The sequence below is a fragment of the Rhinolophus sinicus genome, linkage group LG03 (assembly GCF_036562045.2).
Source record: "Rhinolophus sinicus isolate RSC01 linkage group LG03, ASM3656204v1, whole genome shotgun sequence".
Lineage (NCBI taxonomy): Eukaryota > Metazoa > Chordata > Mammalia > Chiroptera > Rhinolophidae > Rhinolophus > Rhinolophus sinicus.
In genome coordinates, this window is record NC_133753.1 from 177,324,792 (window position 1) to 177,345,761 (window position 20,970).

At 46.8% G+C, this 20,970-nt stretch overlaps 2 protein-coding genes across 7 annotated transcripts in view; one reads left to right on the plus strand and one right to left on the minus strand.

Annotated features, from left to right (window-relative positions):
- The window catches only part of SLC45A2 (solute carrier family 45 member 2), a 31,143-nt gene extending 23,918 nt beyond the window's left edge, over positions 1-7,225 (plus strand). For all 6 annotated transcript variants that reach the window (XM_019737259.2, XM_019737261.2, XM_019737260.2 and 3 more), the window contains exons 6-8: positions 319-442; positions 4,404-4,618; positions 6,960-7,225. In XM_019737259.2, coding sequence (XP_019592818.2) covers positions 319-442; positions 4,404-4,618; positions 6,960-7,184 — 564 coding nt within the window. In that variant the 3' untranslated portion in view covers positions 7,185-7,225. The remainder of the gene's footprint in view (positions 1-318; positions 443-4,403; positions 4,619-6,959) is intronic.
- Positions 7,226-10,413: 3,188 nt separating this feature from the next.
- Positions 10,414-13,634, minus strand: RXFP3 (relaxin family peptide receptor 3). Its single transcript, XM_019737198.2, has one exon. It carries the CDS (start codon positions 12,939-12,941, stop codon positions 11,565-11,567), a length of 1,377 nt encoding a protein of 458 aa, XP_019592757.2. The 5' UTR covers positions 12,942-13,634; the 3' UTR covers positions 10,414-11,564.
- Between the last annotated feature and the right edge of the window lie 7,336 nt (positions 13,635-20,970).

Sequence of the window (20,970 nt, forward strand, 5' to 3'; positions counted from 1 at the left end):
ATCAGTGTGAGCTGTAGCGGTCATGGCAGGCTTCATAAAGAAGGGGCCTTGAAGGGTGAGTAAGAGCTAGAGAGAGGGAGGAGAGTGGAGAAGAGTCCGAAGCCCGTTGGCCGCAGGTATTAGGATTTCCTGAGGGTCCTGAGTACAGGTGTGAGAAGGTGAGACAGGTGGTATGGTCATGAGAGAACGAGCTCTGTGCCCTAGGAAGGGGCCTTGGTCGGGGACATGTTGCTCCCCAGGGATGGAGACACAGCACGTGTGAGAAGGGGTCCCTACCACCCTGCATTTGCAGCTCAACCACCCAAATCTCTCTTTCAGATTGTGTACCGTGGGAATCCCTACAGTGCACACAACTCCACAGAGTTTCTCATCTACGAAAGAGGGGTCGAGGTTGGCTGTTGGGGCTTGTGCATCAACTCCATATTTTCCTCACTTTATTCTTGTAAGTCTCCTCTTCCTAAGGTTGTCTCCTAAAGGGCGCTGGTCTAGCAGAATCTTGGATTTGATATTTCTGTATTTATTTTTTTGGCCTTTAAAATACCAGAGTCTTCATAAATATATGGAGGTCAGGAAAAGCTATTCTTTTAGAAAGGACCACATGGAAAGGAAAAAAAAATCCTTTTCATAGTGAATTCCAGGTGTCGTGGGAATAGTACTTGATTGTTCGGTGGTTACTTTGCCCTTGCAACCAGTGGGTTCCTGATCAAGGTTCTCTGGAAAAGAAAAGGAGATCTTCTAAACAAGGTGGTGACGTGTTGGATGGAGGAGGGACAGAGTCCTAGCACAGAGTACTAATTAACATTAGGTCTGTGTTCCACTGGAGGGAGGTCACTGGTGGAGTTTCATAGGTATCAGATTTGTAGGTGACACAAAATAGGAGGGATGGGTAATATATTGGTGACCAAATTAACATGTAAAATTATCTTAGCGCAGACAAGGCGTTATGTTACAGGAGCACTGTTCCATGTTAGGACAATGGCTTTCCTTCTCAGGTCCCCGCTTTCCATGGGGTCTGGAGCCTGTTAACCCCCCACCTACCCAACTTTCAGCTGTGAGGACACTGTCAACAAATGAATTTCTAGAATTGGTTTTAAATAAGTCCAAACAGATGTACTCCAACTCGAGGTCATCACACAGGCTCCTTTTGTGCTCACTAATGTGTGTGGAAATCTCGAAATTCTGTACACATTGAATTAAGTCAAAACTCTGGTCTATAAAATGTATGCGGGTCCCCCATTTGGAGCGGAAATTTGGGAGGTCCTCCAGCATTGTGACAAGAATAGCTGGCCCTCCATGCAGAGCTCTAGACTTTGAACAGGCCCTGGGGACAGCAGAGGTATGGCCCAGGTCTAGGGGGAGAGATGGGGGACAGTCCCTGTTGTCTTTCTCAGGGATAACATCCTGTCATTGAAGTGTGCTTCCTGTGGGGGAGGGAGGCGAACATACATAATGACCCCTGTCTGGCATTGAACCCTTTCCCCAGCCCTAGCACAGCAGGAAACCTGCCCTGAGATCAAGAAACTCTCTTCCAAACAAGGCACAACTGGGAAAGGGGGACCTAACATAAACATGTAAGGAATTCATGAGCCCAATAATCATAAAGCCATAAAATTCATCCTTTTAAAATATGTTATAACCAAATAGTGGTGGCTTACTATTCTCCTTAGCACATTCTTTTTTCCCCTCAGAGTGTGTGAAATGAAAAAAATTCCGTTTCAGGAAAATTCCAGGAAGATTTCAAGTACAGAAAATAGAATCCAGGAGCGTTAGACTGAAAGTGTCTAATAAATATACATCCCTTTGTGCTTTCAAGAGATGGGGCACTATTTGCTACTACTCTCATTCTTTTTTTAAGAGGAACTCAGTTTTCCTCAAGTAATTAACATTTTAATTTTATGTCAATTTTAACTTTTTCCCCTCTCAAAGAATTTCTACTAGATACCATTCTATTAGTCTAGTTTGAGTTCCTGTATGTATTTCATGTCATTTGAAAATTACAAAGCATGTTATTTTTAGGCCCTTTCTATTTAAAAGCGCTGTGTACAAAAGAAAGTATTATTTGAATAGTTTCCCGAAGTTACATTCATGTATAAATCTATGGGACCCCTATCATTGTGAATTAGAACTAAAATTTTATGTATGAAATCCCCGCTAGCCCTGCTCAGGGATCTCCAGGGGTCCCCATGCCCATAGCAGAAAGTCAGAGCCCAGAACCTGGTGTCCCAGAGTTTGGCCTTGTTCACATTTTGACCTCTGCCGCTCCCACACACATTAACTACCCACGAGGACTCACTACAAAGACCTTCTCATCTCTGTGTATTTGCTCCTGCTTTTGGTTTCTTCTTCTAACTGAACTGTTCTTTCTACTTCCCCACCTAGACTACTCCTAATGATGCTTTTAGACCCAGCTGAAAAATGACCTCTTCTGGGAAATTTTTCACATCTTTCCACCCCCTATATCCCTACCCATCCTGGGCAGAATCAATCATTTAATTCCAGAGCACATGAACAACCCTCTATTTTGGGCTCATCACATAACATCAGGTGCAAATCCAGAATTTCTATCCAGCCGGAGTTTGGCAGGGCAGTCTGGCTGCTGGGATGGGGGTAGGGTATGGTGATAAGGGATTTGTTTTCAAGGTCCTTTGCACAGCAAGCATTCTTCGAACAGTGAGAATAGCAACAAAGTACTGAAATACAGCCGATTGTTCATATCATACGCTACTGTTCATAGCGGGTGCTTGAATCCCTCATTTCCCTCCAATCCCAACTAGAGGCACAGTGCGAGGGTACGACCACTAGTGGGCATCAGACCCAGCACAGGGCAAGCCAGCATGGCCCTTACATTGATTGATTTCTCTTCATGAGTAAAGCGTTCTTTGCCAGACTTTCACTCTTTGTGCTGAAGTTACTTACGTTTCCAAATATCTCTTTATCCTTCTTCACCTTCTCCTTCGCTGGGCTATACATTTGGACAAGAGCATTTTCCTAAAGAATATTGATGGTATCTTTTAGGTACTGAGACACCTTAGGTTACATTTTCTGCATAAATGTAATCATTAAGCAAATGGAAGCAGACCTAGCTTTCTGCTGCTTTCATTCTCAACCTTGACACCAGCCCTCCAGGCCTGGTATGAATTTAAAGAGGAAACAATGCCTCACACTTGTCAGTTTCAGAGCTGTCTTCCGTCCATGATGACCTGCAACAGTGTTTAGTTTCCTAACTCATTCAAATGGAATAACAGATTAGGTTTCTTGTCTGTGCAGTGTAAGTCCACTCATTATTTGGGTAGACATGGAAAATCTCACCCTTGAATAGGCACATTCTAAGTATCTATCATTTATCCTCTGGGTTCACGTGTTCCATTAGAATGGGGCAGGGGGAAGATACGGAGTGTATGGATTAAAAGCAACTGATGGAAAAAGGACGATCAAATTTTTTAGGGATTTTCCCCACCGTGGTGGAAAACACTGTAAAACAGAATTTTCAAGTTTTAAAAATGAGCTGTACCACAGTCTTTATGAGCAAGCCAAGTGTAGCTGCTGGGAGTGGGCCCAAGCTGAGCCCGCCACCTTCAGCCCAGCCTGTACTTTGGAAATGACGATAGCCACCACTGGGCGGAGTGATTCCACAGACCTTTTATCTCATTCGATGCTGACAGCAACCCCCAAAAAGGGTTTTAATTGGTCCCACTTTTCAGATGAGGAAGATGAGATTTTGAGAAGTTATGGAAGTTGTCCACAGAGAATGAGGGAGCCGGTGATGGGAGTTGAGGGGGGTGTGGGGGCAGTGGGAGCCGCTCCCCCTGCGAGGGGTTGGCAAGTCAGGGAAAGCGTCTGCATTTCTGGTCCACCTTTTCCTCCTCAAATGTGCACGAGAGCATTCAGGTGGGGACCAGGAAACTGAATGACTTGGATTATTCTATAGAATCTGGTGGTTTTAGTTTCCTCCAACCTGGCTTTGGGCCTTGGGCCAGAGAGGGCTCGGTTGTTATTTTGGTAATGTTAGGCTAGACCCCTGCGAATCAGAATGATCCCCGCCCCCCGTTTTTCTTCCCCGTCCTGCAGCCCCAGGGTCCCAGAGTCAGGTGGGCTTTGCTTCAACCTCTTTTGCACCCTGTTTCTATTCAGCTGCCTGCTCAACAGTGCCTGGTCCTTCCCTGTGGGAACGAAAATCAACCTAGCCAGGCAATTTCCAGCTCTTTTTTATGCCAAGGGATGTAAAGCTGATTTCAAAAGCCAGCTGTTTTCAAGCACAGATAGGGAGGTTCTTTTGTTCCTGACTCAGTAGCAAAAAAAAAAGGCTCCTTCAAAAAGTGAATCTTCAGAAGAAAGGATTGTCTGAAATTATTAGTGGTGTGTGGCACTGCCAGCTGTAATTTCGCCCTTTCTTCTCTCCATAGACTTTCAGAAAGCGTTGCTGTCCTACGTCGGATTAAAGGGGCTTTACTTCCTGGGGTATCTGCTGTTTGGCCTGGGGACAGGATTTATCGGGCTTTTCCCGAATGTGTACTCCACCCTGGTGCTGTGCGCCTCGTTCGGCGTGATGTCCAGCACCCTGTACACCGTGCCCTTTAACCTCATGGCCGAGTATCACCGCGAGGAGCAGGAGCAGCAGGTGTGTGGGCGTACCTGTGCGCGCTGAGTGACAGCTGCACTCACGTGAAGGCGGGCGGGGCACTGAAGGTGGGCGGAACACTGAAGGGGGTGGAGCACTGAAGGGGCGGAGCCAGATGTACTGATGGGCTGGTCCAGGCATGACCACTGGCCCCTCCTCCTTACTCTGAAGCCTTGTGCACCTGGGAGCAGTAGGGCAGGCCCCCTTACTCCCTATTGTCAGATTAGGAAAAGGGGGCTTCATCATGCTGAGAAATCAGCCCACAATCACACAGAGCACGCAAAGGGGAACCTGGGGCTTCTGACAACTGCCCCACATGTCCAGGTGCACCTGTGATATTTCTGGGTCCCTTCACCCCAACCACTGCAGAAGTGCACGGTGGGATTTCCGGGAGTTATTGATTGAGGGTAGGGCTTTCCTAGGTGACATTTTCCTTGTAAGTCCTGATGTTAGTAAGTCAGACCCTGCGTGCAGGGAGGAAAGTTGGTTGTAGGTGGTCACCCCCACCAGCTGCCTTGAGGGAGGTCTGTCCCTTTTCCACCTTGGAGCTCAGGCTAGAAGGCAAGGCCCTAACGGCCCTAACAGAACACTAGGTTAGGGATTTCTGCTCTAAGATTATCACATCTTCTTACTAAAATGTGCACCTTTCGCTGCATGAAAATAGGCTTACGTTTCTTAACTGGAGCAGTGATGTAAAAGCTAGAGAAAGACCTTCGAGTTTAATCCATCACAGCATGAAACTGCAAAAGCACTGGTGACCCGTGACCGCAGTGCCGACCTTCTTTTCCGTTATTTGATCTGGCAAAAGCCACAGAAGGGCAGAGTTGTCCCAGAATTTAAACCTTCCAAACAAGAGTTGTGGCTGTCCCCATCCCCTGGCAAAAATGTTTGCCATTAATGTGTTACAATGTCACTAATGTGTCAGTGTGTGCAGGAGTTTTGCTGGTAAAGAGACAGCATCATAAAGAAACTATCCCTCCAAGGAGCGAGTTAGATGGTCCTAGGGCCAAAAATAAGCTTAGAACTCAGAGAAACCTGGACTCAAATCCTGCCTCTCTTGTTTGGCAGCTGTGTGACACTGGGATGTTATTTATTGATTTATTAAATATTAAAGTCAGTTCACAGAGGTAATATAGCCACATGGCTCAACGACCACAATGATGTAGAGAAGTATGCTCCTGTCTCCTCCTGGCTCTTACATGTACCCACTCTTATTAGGGTTTTCTTTATCTTTTCCACATTTTTCATGAAAATCAAGCAAATATGAACTTGTTTTCTTATTTTCCCTTTCTTATTCAAAGAATAATATGCATTTTTAGGCACAATTTTTTTACTTAATAGTATAGGAATTATTATTCAAACTCTCAGATCCTCAGTTTTCTAATCAATCAAATGGGAATAATATACCCACCTTATAGAGTTGTTGGAAAATTAAACAATAGTATAGGTAACCTGCCTGCATAGTGCCTAACTAGCATCTGGCAAAGACTCAAAAAATGGTATTATTATTATTATTATTATTGTCACAGGGATAATAATAATATGTGCATCTAGGGAGGGGGTGAGGATGAAATGAAGTAACATATATGAAAGAACTTTGCACAATGCCTACCACACAAAAGACACCCAATGAATGACAACATTATCAACCAATTCAGACCAAGTATCAAATATGAATATACTAACCAAACATTAACCATATTTTTTATGTTGCTGTTATATATATCTGTGATTCAAGGATATCTGTGATCCTTCTAGAAATGTGTGAATTTTTAACTAAAGAAAGAAAGGAATGGGATAGTTACTGAGTTTCTACTACATTGTATTTGTTGACTTCGTCAGAAGAGATAATTTTGTACACAGTAACCATCTAATTCCCACAGAATTAAATTAACTGGAATGTAAGACTGTGTGACAGGTTAGGAAGACGTTTTCCGAGAAGAGCGTAGAGCTGCTTGGTGCCCTTGGTGTCCTTGGAATCAGGGGTCGGCGAACTATGTCTCCCAGGCCATCTATTTTGCACAGCCTGTGAGCTAAAATGCTTTTAAATTTTTAATTATTTTTTTAATCAGCAAAAGGATAATACTTAGTAACAAGTGAAAATTACATGAAATTCAAGTACCAATGTCCATAAAGTTGTATTGGAATGCCAAGTCGGGTATGTAACGTAGCCGCTCGCTTGCAAGTTATAAGGCAGAGTTGAGTAGTTGCAACCCAGAGCCTGTGACCCACAAAGCCAGACGTATTTACTATCTGGCTCTTTACAGAGAAAGGTTGCCCACTTCTGCCCTAAAGGACAGTTCCGTGTAGACCAAATGCTGTTCCTGTGTTTCCTTTGCAGAGGCAGCAAACCCAAGGAGGGGACCCGGGCAGCAGCGGAAGAGGGCAGGGCCTGGACTGCTCCACCCTCACCTGCATGGTGCAGCTGGCTCAGATCCTGGTCGGAGGCGGCCTGGGCTTTCTGGTCAACATGGCGGGCAGTGTCGTGGTCGTGGTGATCACGGCCTCTGCGGTAGCACTGATTGGCTGTTGCTTTGTGGCCCTCTTTGTTAGATATGTGGATTAGGTCAATAAAGAGACATTGCCCCTAATCTCAGTCACAGAGGAGCACGTGGCAGGAAATCACTCTTGTCCTTAGCTCTGCAGTTTTGGGGTCAGCTCATTGCATGCCCGGTGTTGTAACTTCATTCGCAGTCATCTGCCTGCCCCTCGCTTTCACCCAGCCCTCTGCACACCCGTCCCCATATTCTATGCATCACGTGTCCTGGGCCAGACTGGGCCGTGCCTCCATTCACTGGTGGGTGACAGCACCCGCATGCGCCTTCCTCGCTGTGTCTCAGTGCAGGGCAGTGGAGAGACGGTGTGTTTTCCGCAGGGCATTTCAGGTCTTGAAACCTGAGAAGCTGAGTAGTTCTACACATGACTCTTGGATTCATTCTATGATTTCTTTTTTTTTCTTAACCAGGGGTCCATATATAGTCGGGGTGGGGGGAGGTCATACTTTTCATCAAATTGACCAGTACTCAAAATATTGCTGATTTATTGTATGGTATCAATTTACTCATACTTAATTCATATTTAACGTGCTTATAATTAATTCATGTTAATTTATGATATCCCTGACAAGTCTGCTTGAACATCTCATGCTGGAGGACGTACCACTTCAAATCAGCTCATTTCATTGATACAGTGAAAATATTTCTCTCTAGTCTGCACCTTTGTTCCATCCTCTGGAATCCGTATGAGAGCCTTTCAAAAACAGCCTCCCATCCCCTAAGACCTCTTCTCCAAGCGAAGCAGTTTTTCTCCGGCCATACACCTTCTACCCTTCTCACACGCTGAGGTCACCAGCAGCCTTGAGAGGCTGCATGGTTGAAGAGACAGACCATGGGCTCCAGAGCCGAGCCTGGTTTTGAATCCTGGCTTGCTGCAAACTACTGAATGTTCCCAAGGCACACTTGCTCATCTAGGGGAAATAATTCCTATCTAGGGGAGTTGTGACTGACCCTTAATAATATATAACACGGAGTGCTTACCTTACTTCTACATGTTTTACCTGTGTTAGCACAGCAGTCTTGGGAGTGGACGCTGTTACTGATCTCTAGTTCCTAGATGAGGAAACTGAGGCAGAGAAGCATTACATAACTCATCTGAAGCTACACAGCTCGTAAGTGGCAGAGCTGGGCTTTGAACTCAGGCACTCGGTTTCTGCTGTTTCCTGTAAGAACAGCACTTAGGCTGGAAGCTGGCAATTGGTCTGCACTTGATTGTCATTGTTTTGTTTTTCATTCAACAAATATTTGTTGAGCCGACATACCACATCATGTAGTTATTTTATTTATTGTTTGTCACTGTTTTGTAAAGGCTCCCCGTCCTCTCCCCCCCCCGCCCCAGGTCTGCCCCAGTGCCTTATAAGCATCTGTCTACACATGTGCCTGAGCGGTGCAGAATGACAATTGGCCCCCATGTTTTTACAGGTTAAAAAATGTATGTGGTTACTCTTCCTGCCTCATCGTAGAGTCTGACAGTGCAGTCATTGCCTCAGATGAATTTGTTATTTACCAACCCTTTTGGTGCTGTAGGGAATTTGGAAAAAGGAAATGAGCTGCTTTTGAGAACAGAGACATGGGGATTAGCGCTGTTGCTGTGTTTACCTCAGGTGGTAGAACGGATGGGTTCAGTAGCGTGACCAGGGGCCCACCTTACTGGCTCCTTCCCTTTCCTGGTGGTGGTGCTGAGAAGAGGACGCACATGCTCTGGTTGGTCTTTGGAAGGTCTGTCACACCACTGCTGGGGGTATAAGGGGTACAGTCCCACTCCTAACATTTGCAGGACCCAGAGCAGGGACAGTAATGACAGCCCTTGGTCCACAGCACCTTGTCCATGAGAGCTTGTGTGCACGCGGCCATCGGCACATCCATAGCTTCCCCAACCCGTCCGCTCTCTACCACACCTGCAAACAGCCACCCTCAGCCGCCCCTCACACTTACTGGCACATAGAGACTCAGCAGTGTGGTCCACCCTCTGGAGGACGGACTAGGAAAGGACCCAGGAAGGTCGGGTAGATAGATGCAAGGCCATTTGGATGGGGAATTCTGAGGTCCCAGGTACTGGAGCATAATCTAGAATGGGGGTGGATTCCTTGCCATGTGTGGAGGGCTGCTGTTGGGAGAGAGGTTAGAGCAGAGTCCTCTAAATAATCCAACCCAGGGCAGGGGTCCTGGCTGCCCAGGTCTAAGGGCAGTCCTGACAAGTGCCAGCCTTGAGCAGAGAGCACATCTACTGTCACTGCTGTAGCCTCTCCCTCCTTCTCAGTTTCTCCAGTGGCCTCAAGCTACATCTCTGTTATCTCACTCACATTCTCCTGCTTGGGCCACCAGGTTGCTGCTGCAGTTCTCTTGATTGACTCCTTTTGGTTAAGAGCCCGCTCTCTGCTGCGGTTGGGCTATCATATCTGTGACTGGAGCAGAGTGGGGTAAGGGCGTCTGGAACGCCCCTGCGATCTGGCCACTTCTAGTGTGTGTGTGTCCGCGGGGGGTGAGGCAGGGACTCACCCTGACGTGAGCACTCCTTCCTGCCACTGCTCACACTGCCTCCTGCGGAGCACGCAGCTTCCTTATCCTGCACCAGGCACCCAGGCTCCTGCAGTTTACCCCATTTCTCTCTAGATCCCTGATTCTTTAAAGACTGAGCGGGGTTGTCTCCTCCAACCTCAATGTCCTTCTGTTTCCCTTACCGACCTCCAAGCCTCGCTCTTCTTTTCACATGTTTTCACATGGGCCTTCTCATTTTCTGCCCCCCCCAGTCAGACCCCCCTGCATTCTCCTGGTGTATTCACTCCCAGATGAAGTCATCTCCTGCTTTGGGGAGGGTCACACCCCAAAGGACTCCTTCCGTCTTCCTCCCTCCCTCCTACCCTCACATCCACCCGTCTGAGAGAAGCAAGGTCATGACTGACAGAGGAGCCATCTGGGAGCTCACCTGCTCCCCACCCCATAGCACAGGATGATGAAGGACAAATGCTCAGAGGACCCCACTGACGCAGCGCTCAGCATCACGAAGAAGCTGCACCGAGCCGCCTTTCTTGCTTTGCCTACCTGTCCTTGGCCTCTGTAAGGTTTAGAAATGAAATCATTTCCTGAGTTCAATGTTTATTTCCTGATCATTTCTCCGAGGACTGTTCTGGTGTTTGAAGATTTTGAGATGAATGATTGGGCGACCTGGGAGGGTGACCTGTAGCCCAGGGCCATCTTACCTGGACCCCCCCCCCCCCCAAAGTCAAAAGTAGTCATCTCTGGCGAACCCAGGGCATGGTCTTTATTACAAGTGAAGCTCTTTTCAAATGGAACATTGGATGAGCAACTGGGATGGGGAAGGTAAGCCAGGGAGCTGGAACATTCTCTTTCATACACACACATTCAAATATTCATAGTCCCCACTCCCACCTTTGCACGTTGCTTCTGGGCATAGCTCACCATCTGCAGTGACCAGACCGGAGCCCGCGCTGTCTCCCGGCACCCACACTGGTCTCAGGAGCACGGGCCACCCAAGCTTCCAGCACGCCGTGCACGCACTTCCTGCTCGGTTACCCAGTGAGCAGTGAGACCCCTTTTTCCTTTAGGGTTAGTAGCCTGAGGAAGTCTCTATTCAGCCCCTATAATCACACTGCGTCTGCTCCCGCCCGCGCAGACACCACCCCCCAGCGAGTCGCTCTTGGTAGACAAGTGTTTTGCCCCGATGACATTTGATCCTGGAGGTCGTGCAGAGGCAGGGTGGGTGCCCCGTGTGCCCGCTGCCTTGTCCTGGACGATAAAGGGCACAATGGCTCTATAGGAGGTGCCTCTCTCCTGCATTCTCCTGGGGGCTGAGATTGTCACTCCTTTCTCCCATCTCGGAAAAAGTTCCTTGCTCCCAGATTCTAGGCTGTCAGCGCAGCCTCGCAAGCCAGACGTTCACGCCAGGGCGCCCTCCCTGGCCAGGGCGCCAATGAAAGGTTTTGTGGGCGGCTCCCCTGGCTGGCTGCCCCTGCAGGACCCTTTCAAGGGCTCCACAAAGTCGCAGGAAGAAATGAGTCTGAGCTCCATTTGTCTGAGCCCCTACTTCCTTGCGCCCAAATTTCTCATACCTTCTCTTCTGGACACCCCCATACTGCCCAGAGCTGCCACCATAAAGAGAGGAAAAGGTGTGTTGGAGGGCGGAGGAACGGAGGCGTCCTGGCCCCAGGAGGCTGAACTCTGGCTCCTTTGCCAGCTTCCTCTCTCCTGGTTTCAAAGCCTCCCTTCTCGAAGAAGGTCCCCCGGCCTTTTCACAGGTTGCCCCTCCGCGCTTCTCCTCGTCTCCATCCCACCTACCTTCGGATTTAGTGTCCCCAGCATCCCCTAATCGGCTCTTCTCTTTCCGCGCCGGGGGGGGGGGCGGGGGCGGGGGGCTCTCTGTGGTGACCGCCTCAGCAGGTGGAGCTGCTGGGCAGCGGGTCGTAGCGGCCCCCACTGTAGACCACCACTCCAGGCGGGTAGTAGATCAGGTCCGGCTCCGCGACGGGATGGAGAGGCGCCAGGGCCCGCAGCCCCTGGTCCTCCGGCTCCGGCTTGGTGGTGGCGGTGAAGGGGCGCATGCTGGTGAGCGAAGGCGACGCGATGCGCCACAGCAAGCTCTTGAGCGCCTTGCGGAACTCGCGGCGCACGAGGCAGTAGAGGATGGGGTTGAGGCAGCTGTTGGAGTGAGCCAGGCACACGCTCACTGGGAACACGTACACCTGGCACAGGAAATACTCTTGGCTGAACGGGACCGCGTTGAACTTGATGAGGATGCTCCAGGTGGTGAGAGCCTGGTTGGGCAGCCAGCACAGGAAGAAGGAGAGGACCACGATGGTCACTGACTTGGTGACTTTGGACCGTCTCCGGGCGCTGGCTCCAGCCAGGCCTCCCCCGGTTGCCGAGGCCCCTCCTTGGGTCCCCGCCACGCGGCGGTCGGAGATGAACCGCACTAAGAGCAGATAGCACAGGCTGATGATGCCCAGCGGCAGCACGAAGCCTAGCAGCACCTTCTGCAAGTTGTAGAGGCCCAGCCAGAACTGCCTGTCGCCGCCCAGCAGCTTGTCGGGGAAGCGCACTAGGCATAGCTCCTCGCCCATCACCTTGACGGTGGTGGAGAAGACGGCATTGGGCAGCGAGGCCAGCGCCGCCAAGGCCCAGATCAACACGCACAGCGCCTTGGCGGAGAAACAGCAGCTGTCCCCCAGTCTCTGGCCGCAGCAGTCCCTCCGGTCGTGACCTCGGGTCCAGTGGCTCTTAAGAGCTGAGGCCACCGAGTGGTAGCGCGCCACGCTCATCGAGGTGAGGAAGAAGACGCTGGCGTACATGTTCACGGACGTCACTAGCGATACGATCTTACACATGGCCTTGCCGAAGGGCCATTTGAAGTCGAGAGCGTTCTCCACCGCCCAGAAGGGTAAGGTGAGCACGAACTGAAAGTCCGTCAGCGCCAAGTTGGTGACAAAGAGGTTGATGGAGGACTTGCGCCAGCCCTGCTTGCTCTTCATCAGATAGAGCACCAGCAGGTTGCCCGCCAGCCCCAAGGCGCAAACCACCCAGTACACCACGCTGATGAGAATCCGCACCCGGGCCTCGGTGTCCGCACCCTCTGCCCTGCCGCTGCCTGGGGCATGCCCTGGCGCCGCGCCGTCCGGCAACTCCAGCCCCAGCTCCCACCACAAGTCCGGGAGCGGCAGCGAAGCGTTGTCGCTCCTGTTGGCCGCCTGCAGAAGGTCCGGGATCAGACTGAAGAGTTCTGCGAGCTCGTCCCCACCAGCCGCCTTATTCATGGTGACTCTGGTAGCGTCCACCTGTATGTGTGGGTGCCTCTAGGTCATGTTCCAGGGGACAAGACCTGAGAGAGCCCAGTTCGCGGGGGGTTCTTCCCAGGTGAGGGCGCAGGGCGTGGGTGGGAGCTTTCAACGCAGCAGCTGAAAACAGAGCCTAGGAACTGGGTACCATACGCATCCCCGGCGCGGGGAGGGCGGGCCTGGGCGCAGGAGTTGCGCTCGGAGTCTGCTCTGGAGGGGAGTTAGAGAGCAGAGGAACGCAGCTCCTACGGCAAGCGGTCGGCGACCAAGGGTTTTCGGACCAAGGTGGGAATCCCCGGGTCCCTACTGTGCTACGCAAACGTCCCTCCCTGCATTTCCTACGGTCACTTGAGCACTACCACATAACCCACCCGTGCGCTCGGGACTGCTCGAGGACCCGCTCCTTCTGTTTCAAATACCTTTGTTGGTTTCTTCTGCTGCAGCTTGGACGAGGTTTCTGTTCTTTAAGAGAAAAGGAGAGAGAAGAGAGCCTTCTACCTGGCTGTGACTCTCTAGAGGTTTGTCGATGTCGTCTCGTTGCCTTGAGTCTCTGTTTCTCCGCTGTTGTCAACTCTCAGTGAGTTGCCAGTGGCACTCACCGGAGTTCTGTTCCCACCCGCTAAGCCCAGCCTGCGGGCTCCCACGGAGCATGCGTAACCCTTGAGAGCGAGAGGGGGCGCTTTCCGAGGTGCTGAACTTCGCCGCGCCCGGCGCGGGGAGGAGGGAGAGGTGGGCAGCAGGCAGAGCCCACTGGCCAACTCCCCTTTGCGTCCTTCCAGTTTCAGAAGGAAATGGTCGTAACCCTTTATTTTTCCATGCTGCTGGAGAAAGTCTGCTTTGATTTGTGGTCCCTGTTTTATATTCAGAAACGTAACTATTGGATTTTTTCTCCCTCATTCCCACTTTATCTTTGAAATTATCCCATTTGATTAAGTGTGGTTCTAAAAATGCACGATCTCCTGTCCATTTTTTTGTTTTAAAAGCAATGATAGTGGCCTTTTTTCATGCCCAGACCCTAAATCAGATGATAGGCTCTTATTGAATACACAAATGCAAGCTTCCCCTTCTTTAATTAGCTCACTACTTCAATTGGTATCTGTGATTGTCAGGATTTTCAAAAGATTTTCACATAGTAGAACTCTGGGTTCAAGTGTTGCGCTCTGCTTTGGTATATTCTGAGATCTGAAGCTAAGCAGAGCATATGATCGGTGAGCTGACTTCACAGACATTAGATTCCACCTGTCTCAGCCCAACACTCTTCAATAAATGGTTCACTCACATGCACCCTCACTCTCTTTACCTTGATGCAGTTGGAATAGAAGATTCCACAGGGCTGTTTTGGACCACCAGTTCCCTATTTCCACTACTATCATGATCAAATCTCTTTACCAGGTGTTAGAATTTACTTAGAATTTACTTAGAAAATTCTAAGGAATCATTCTAAGTTTCGTTGGGCAAAGGGAACTACTGTAAACCATTTTGATTCTAAAATTGAGGTTTACTTAAGTGCCAGATCAACTGCTCTAGTGTAATTTACACTTTTTTGGATCGACTTCAGAAATTTGAAATGCTTTCTTCACTGTGTGGAACTAAACTGAAACAAAAGTATCTTAAGCATAATTGTCTTTAGTTCTGCAGGGCTCGCGACTTTACTGACAGAGATAAAGAGGATATAACTTTAAAGCAGAGGAGATAGAAAAAAAGCTTCGTAAAAAGGAAACAATGTTACCCAAAACATGAAGGGAAACGAAAGCAATCTTTGATTCTAAAGCAAGAGAACACAGTTGCGTAGAGAACACTCTTCTCTATAAACGCTGGACTGCTCATCTTATCCGCTAGGGGGTGCCAGAGCTTTGGTAAAAACCAAACCAAACCAAACCAAACCAAACTGAACCAAACCACCTTTGAACAGCTGTAACCTAAAGAAGCTGAGCTCTGCTCTTGGCTGCTTCTGTGGACACCGCTTATCCCTGCTTTAGTAGCCTCATCTTTAAGCTCTCTTCTCACTTCATTTTTTTACTAGTTCTTCCTCCATCAAATTTCTCTCTCTTTTTAAAAAATATTTCAAGTTCTGTTGAAAAACAAGGAAGTCTAGGGCATACCCTGAAAGCCTTTCGCCTCAGTTTCCTCATCTGTACATGGAAGGAATTGTGGTTTTCAAATATTCTGAGAATGGGTGCTGAGCAGGTGACATCAGAGTGAGCTGGGGCGCTTGCAGCCCTCCTCCCGCCCCACGTCAGCCCCAGAGATGCTGATTCTCAGTGGAGTTAGAAAGGGGCCAGAGAATGCGGATTTTACACATATTCTTCCAGGTGACACTAATTTTATCCCAAGTTTGGGAACATCTGAATTTTTATTCCTTTTCCAACTCTCTGTGTAAAAATATTTAAGTGCCAAAGAAGAATTAATGTCCAGTGATGATTTATCACATACTGGGATTGGAAGCAAGGGAAGAGAAGGGGTCTTGCTGAGTTTCTCTAAAATCACACTTAAGCCCAACAGGTGATATTTTCTTCATTGTTGGCCTAGGAGCATTTGCTCCTGAGGTACACCAGGCCTTCAGTACTAGCCAGCACCACTCAGACTGAGCCCTCAGGAGCTGATGTTCCCAAGCATGGCTCCCAGAGAGTGCTGCAGAATGCAGACATCACAGATCTTTTACTCTACCATGATTATAAACTGAGTTCCTACTATGCACAAAGCAAAACGTTAGGTGTTCGGAGACATAAAAACAACAACAACAATGACAAAATATGAATAATAGAAACAATGATAACCATTCACATTACACATTTATTTGGACACGGTATTATTTTCCCAGGGTTGCTGTAACAAATTACCACAAACTGGATAATTTAAAACAATAGAAATTTATTCTTTCAGACATTCTGGAGGCTTCAAGTCAGAAATCAAGGTGTTGACAGAGTTGGTTCCTTCTGAAGGCTCTGAGGAAGAAGCATCCAAAGCTTCTCTCATAGCTTCTGATGATTCTAAGTTAAATCCTTGGTTTGTAGCTACATCACTCCCATCTCTGTCTTTGTCTTCAGATGACATTCTCCTCTCTGGATGTATCTCTGTGTCTGTTTTATCTCCTCACAAGGGCACCAGTCATTGGATTAGGGTCTACTCTAATCCAGTGTGACTTCCTCTTAACTAATAACACCTAAAAAGACCCTCTTTCCAAACAAGGTCACTTTCACAGGTACCAGAGTCCAGAACTTGAATGTATTTTTTTGGCGGACACAATTCTACCTACTACAGGTAACAATTGTGTGCACTGTGCAAAGAGTTTTATCTGCATTACATCATATCATACCTAATACTCATACCAGTGAGGCTGATATACAATTATTATTCCAAATCTCATTTCCAGCCCTTTATCCTTAGAACTCCAGAGTTGAATATCTAACTGCTATTTGACAGTTGTACATGGCTGCTGATTTTCCTTCAAATTTCTCAAGCTTAGTAAATGGCATTGCTGTTCACTTAGTGTTCAAGCTAAACCGAAACCAAAAATTTCCTGAATTCATCTATTTCTCCATTTCTGTCTGTATTAGTTATCTCTGGCCAAATAACAATTTATGCTAAAACAACAAGCATTTATTATCTCACAGTTTCTGTAGGTCAAGATCCAAGTGTAGCGTGATGTCATTGGCTCCAAGTCTCTCATGAGGTTGCAGTCAACCTATCAGCTGAGGCCGAGGTCTTATCTTAAGGCTTTAGTGGTAGGGTGAGGAAGCTGCCCTGAGGTTCCCTCACATGGTTGTTGGCAGACCTTGATCTTTCACCATGTGGAATTCTCCACAGGGCTGTTTCACAATATGGCAGGAGGGGGAGAGGAAGAGGAGAGAAAAGGAGAGGAGAGGAGAGGAGAGGAGAGGAGAGGAGAGGAGAGGAGAGGAGAGGAGAGGAGAAAAGAGAAGAAGAGGGAGACAGAAAGAGGGAAAGAGTGAGGGAGGGAGGGAGGGAGGGAGGGAGGGAGGAACGGAGGGAGGGAGGGAGAGAAAACTAAGCATGAGAGCTGTAGTTTTCATAACCTAATATAAAAAATGACACTCTCACCACTTCTGCCATGTTTTATTCTTTAGAGGTGAGTCAGTAAGTAAAGTCTACACTGAAGGAGAGGGGAGTTATACAAGAGTATGACTACTAGGAGACAGGGATCGTTGGCACCATCTTAAAGGCTGACTACCATAGCAAGATGGCAGGTTGTCATGATATCCAGCTGAAAACAAGAGTTGAAGGGCTGCTCAGCTGAGCAGATATTTCAAAAGCTACGTAATGCTAGGGCAACAGAGATTGAAGTTCAAGCCTAGTAAAGTGGAGGGGAATAAGGAAATAGTCCAGGCTTTCGGTCAAAACCTGAGAAGAGGCACATGCTAAAGGTAAGTTCTACACTCTATTCTCAACAATCAGAAAGTGCACACTTTCTTTGAGTACACATAGAACATTCACAAAAATAGTCCACATGCTGGGCCAAAATCAAGTTTCAACAAATTTCAAAGGATTGAAATAATACAGAACATGTATTTTGAGCATAGTGGGATTCAATTAGAAATCAATGAAAAATTGATAACTAGAAGTTCATAAATGTTTCAAAATTCAGCAACACATTTTAAACAACCCATAATTAAAGAAGAACTCACATTTATAAATTGTTATAAAATAACTTTTATTATTAAGAAAAGTTGTAAAATAGTTTAAAGTAAACCATAATAAAAATATGACAGATCAAATTTTGTGGGGTACAATTAATACAGTGTTTAGAGGGAAATTTATAGCCATAAGTGTGTTTTTTTTTTTAAAGAAAAAAGGTTAAACATCAATGATCTAAGCTGTGAACTCAATATACTAGAGAAAGACAAATAAGTCAATTCTAAATTATTGGGAATATTAAACATAAGAGCAGAGAAATATGTGGAGGGCCCCTGCTTTGTCAGGGATTAACCTTTTAGTTGCTGGATCATAGAGAGATAATGAAAAGAGTCTCAAGAAAGGACCAGAACAGCCCAGAGTGAGGCTACTCAGGGGGCTTGGGGTAGTGTTAACCAGTAGGTAGGGAGATATATAAACATTTTTTTAAAATTCTCTACTGTTATACTTGCTCATACCAGTCAAATATGAATATGGGGTCTTCTCAATATGGTCCCACCTTCTGTTGCACCACTGGTCAACTTCTTTCCACCAACAACAACACCCTAACACTGAATTGCACTGACACCACCCGACTAGTCACCCCCCCATATTTTGATAAGCAATCTCCCTCACCGCTTTGTCCACTGTGTCCTCTTTACATAAATGGACGTTTCTTTTCTATCCCTGTTGCCTGACTGCTGAACTACTACTTATTCTTCAAGGTTCAACCCATACATTATTTCCTTTTTGAAAGATTTTCTTATTCCTAATATTTTCTAGACAGAATTAGTCACTCTTTCTGTGCTCCCATAGGACTTTGTATGAACATTTATTATCATGCTTATTACTGTCTCAGACAGAAAATAATAAACAACTAGCCCTTCTCTAAACTGAATACCTCTGAGAACTAGAGTCCATATTTAATCCATCTTTGTATCCTCAGTTCCTGACATCGTGCCTGGAAAATTATATGCAGCTTGAATCCATGCATGAGTCATCAGTTCCATTTCTTTACTGACCACTAACACGCATTCAACAATAAGAAAGCAAGTCCCAGTTGGATGCCCTGCAATAATCCATCTCAAATGCTTCTCCAGTCTTCCTCCCTACGATCCACACAGCTTGGCAATTAAAGAGCTAATGGAAACTTGATTCATCAGAAGATATTAAAACAAAATCTGGATTACTTTACAACATTCTGAGAGCGAAAAAAAAAGTCCCATTGAATTATTTTTCTAAATCAAATTAAACCTGGCTTAATGCTCCCTTGATTAAGTTGGAGAGAAATCAATCAAGACCAGTCAACGTTGGTGACTTTCTGCCCTTCACTGGGGCTGCACCCTAGGCCCCTGCCGTCAGCAGAAGGGAGGCAGGGCCCTGATGCTTTCCTCGTGGTGCCACACTGCTGCTCGTGCTGCTTGCCCAGGGCTGAGTGGCCTAACAAATTGGACCGTTTCACTGCCAGCTTCATTTTTCATGCTACATTCTGGAGTCTTCTGTTGAGTGTCTTAATGTTATGGCCCTGATGTCACAAGACACGCATACAGTCATCTTTGCTCTGGGAGGCTGCATTCAGGCAGGCTCTGAACCCCTTCTGAAATCTCCAACCTTCCTCCTATCCCAGTAACTAAAGTTCACAATCTTCTGGGGTTGAGCACTTTATTAATTACTGAAACTCTGTTTCTTTCCCTGCTGAGGAAAAAAAACTCAACCTAATCACCTCATGCCCTCTAAAATAGTGGTTCTCAAAATGTGGTCCCAGCCAGCTGCAGCATCACATGGGAGCTGTTAGACATGCAAGTTCTCAGGCCCCATCCAATACCTACTCAGTCAGACACTCTGGGGGCAGGCCTAGCAATCCAGCGGGGAGCAAGCCCTCCAGGTGATTTTGATGAACTGAAGTTTGAGAATGACTATTCTAAAACAAAGAAGTAGCTTTCCTCCAATTTTTACTCTGAAATGCATTAAAGCAAAACCTGTTAGCTGTGCTTCCCCTTAATGGAAGGAAGCACCGATAATAAGGACGTGACAGGAGGGAGGGAGGGAGTGCAGGTATGGGGACTGACTCCTTTTCCCTTCTAAGGTTATGAATGCCTGTCTGAGAAAAAAATGAAACAGAGCAAAATTTCTGTGGCAGAATAACCTTCTTTAATTGTCTTAGAATCTCTTGAGGAGCTTAAAAGCATTCCAATCCTTGGGTGCCTTCCCCTAGGAATTCTGATTGAATAGGTCTGGAGTGAGATTCAAATGTTATTTCCCCAGGTTACTCTCACGTGTGGGTAAAGCTAAAAACCATCCCTGTTTTTTGTTTGTTTGTTTATTTGTTTGTTTGTTTTTTTAAAGAATGGCACAGATTATATTGACTCCCTATTAACTTCTAGGCTTGCTTGTGACAATCAGGAACAAAATGGAAGCATCCGTCCATAAGTTCTCCTAGTTGCCTCATATTTAGCTTGGAGCTGGCGTTTCCATTCTTTTCCTTGCTCACTTACTCATGATCAGAAAAGCCATTGTAGCATTCACACATAGGTCAAACAATTACCAAGTCAATGAGGAATGTTTGAGTATCAGCCCCTAGACGCCTCCCACTTCCATCACTGCAACCTAACTTAGATTGACTTTTCTTGTACAGCTTTTAGGTCTCTTTGTTAAAAATCAATAGTCACCATAGTTGGAGGTGGGTTAAGGGATGATCTTGGTCCCCTCCCTCCACCTCTTTACCAGGTTTCAAAGAAGCATATCCCATAACAAATTCTGCCACACACATCTGTTTGTGAGCATAAACAAAAGAATCATACAACCCATTCTGTAGGCTCAGTGAATCTAGGTGGCATCTTGCATAAAGCGTTTTTGTGTCTGGGATTTATTAAACTTCTTGGATACAACAGTTCATGGTCTTCATCAAATTTGAAAAATTTCTGGCCATTATTTCCTCCAATAGTCTTCGGTCCCCCCTGAACCCTTTTGTGAACTTCAATTACGTGTACATTAGGCTGCTTGAAGGTGTTTCACAGCTCCCTGATACAGTGCTGTTGTTGTTTTTCTCAGTCTTTTTATGTGTGTGTTCTGTTTTGGATAGTTTCTATGTTTCACTGATATTTTCTTCTGCACTGCCTAATCAGCTAGTAATATCACGTCACGTAGTTTTCATCTCACGCATTATTTTTTTTTTTAATTCCTAGAAGTTTGATTTGGGTCTTTTTTTGTATCTCTCCTTAATATGCTCATGCTTCCTTCTACCTTCTTAAACCTATAAAATGTAATTATTATAACTTAAAAAATAGCCTTATCTACTAATTCTATCATCAGTGTCATTTCTGGGTCTGTTCCTATTGACTAAACTGCTTTTTCTCCTCATTTTCCTCTTCTTTGT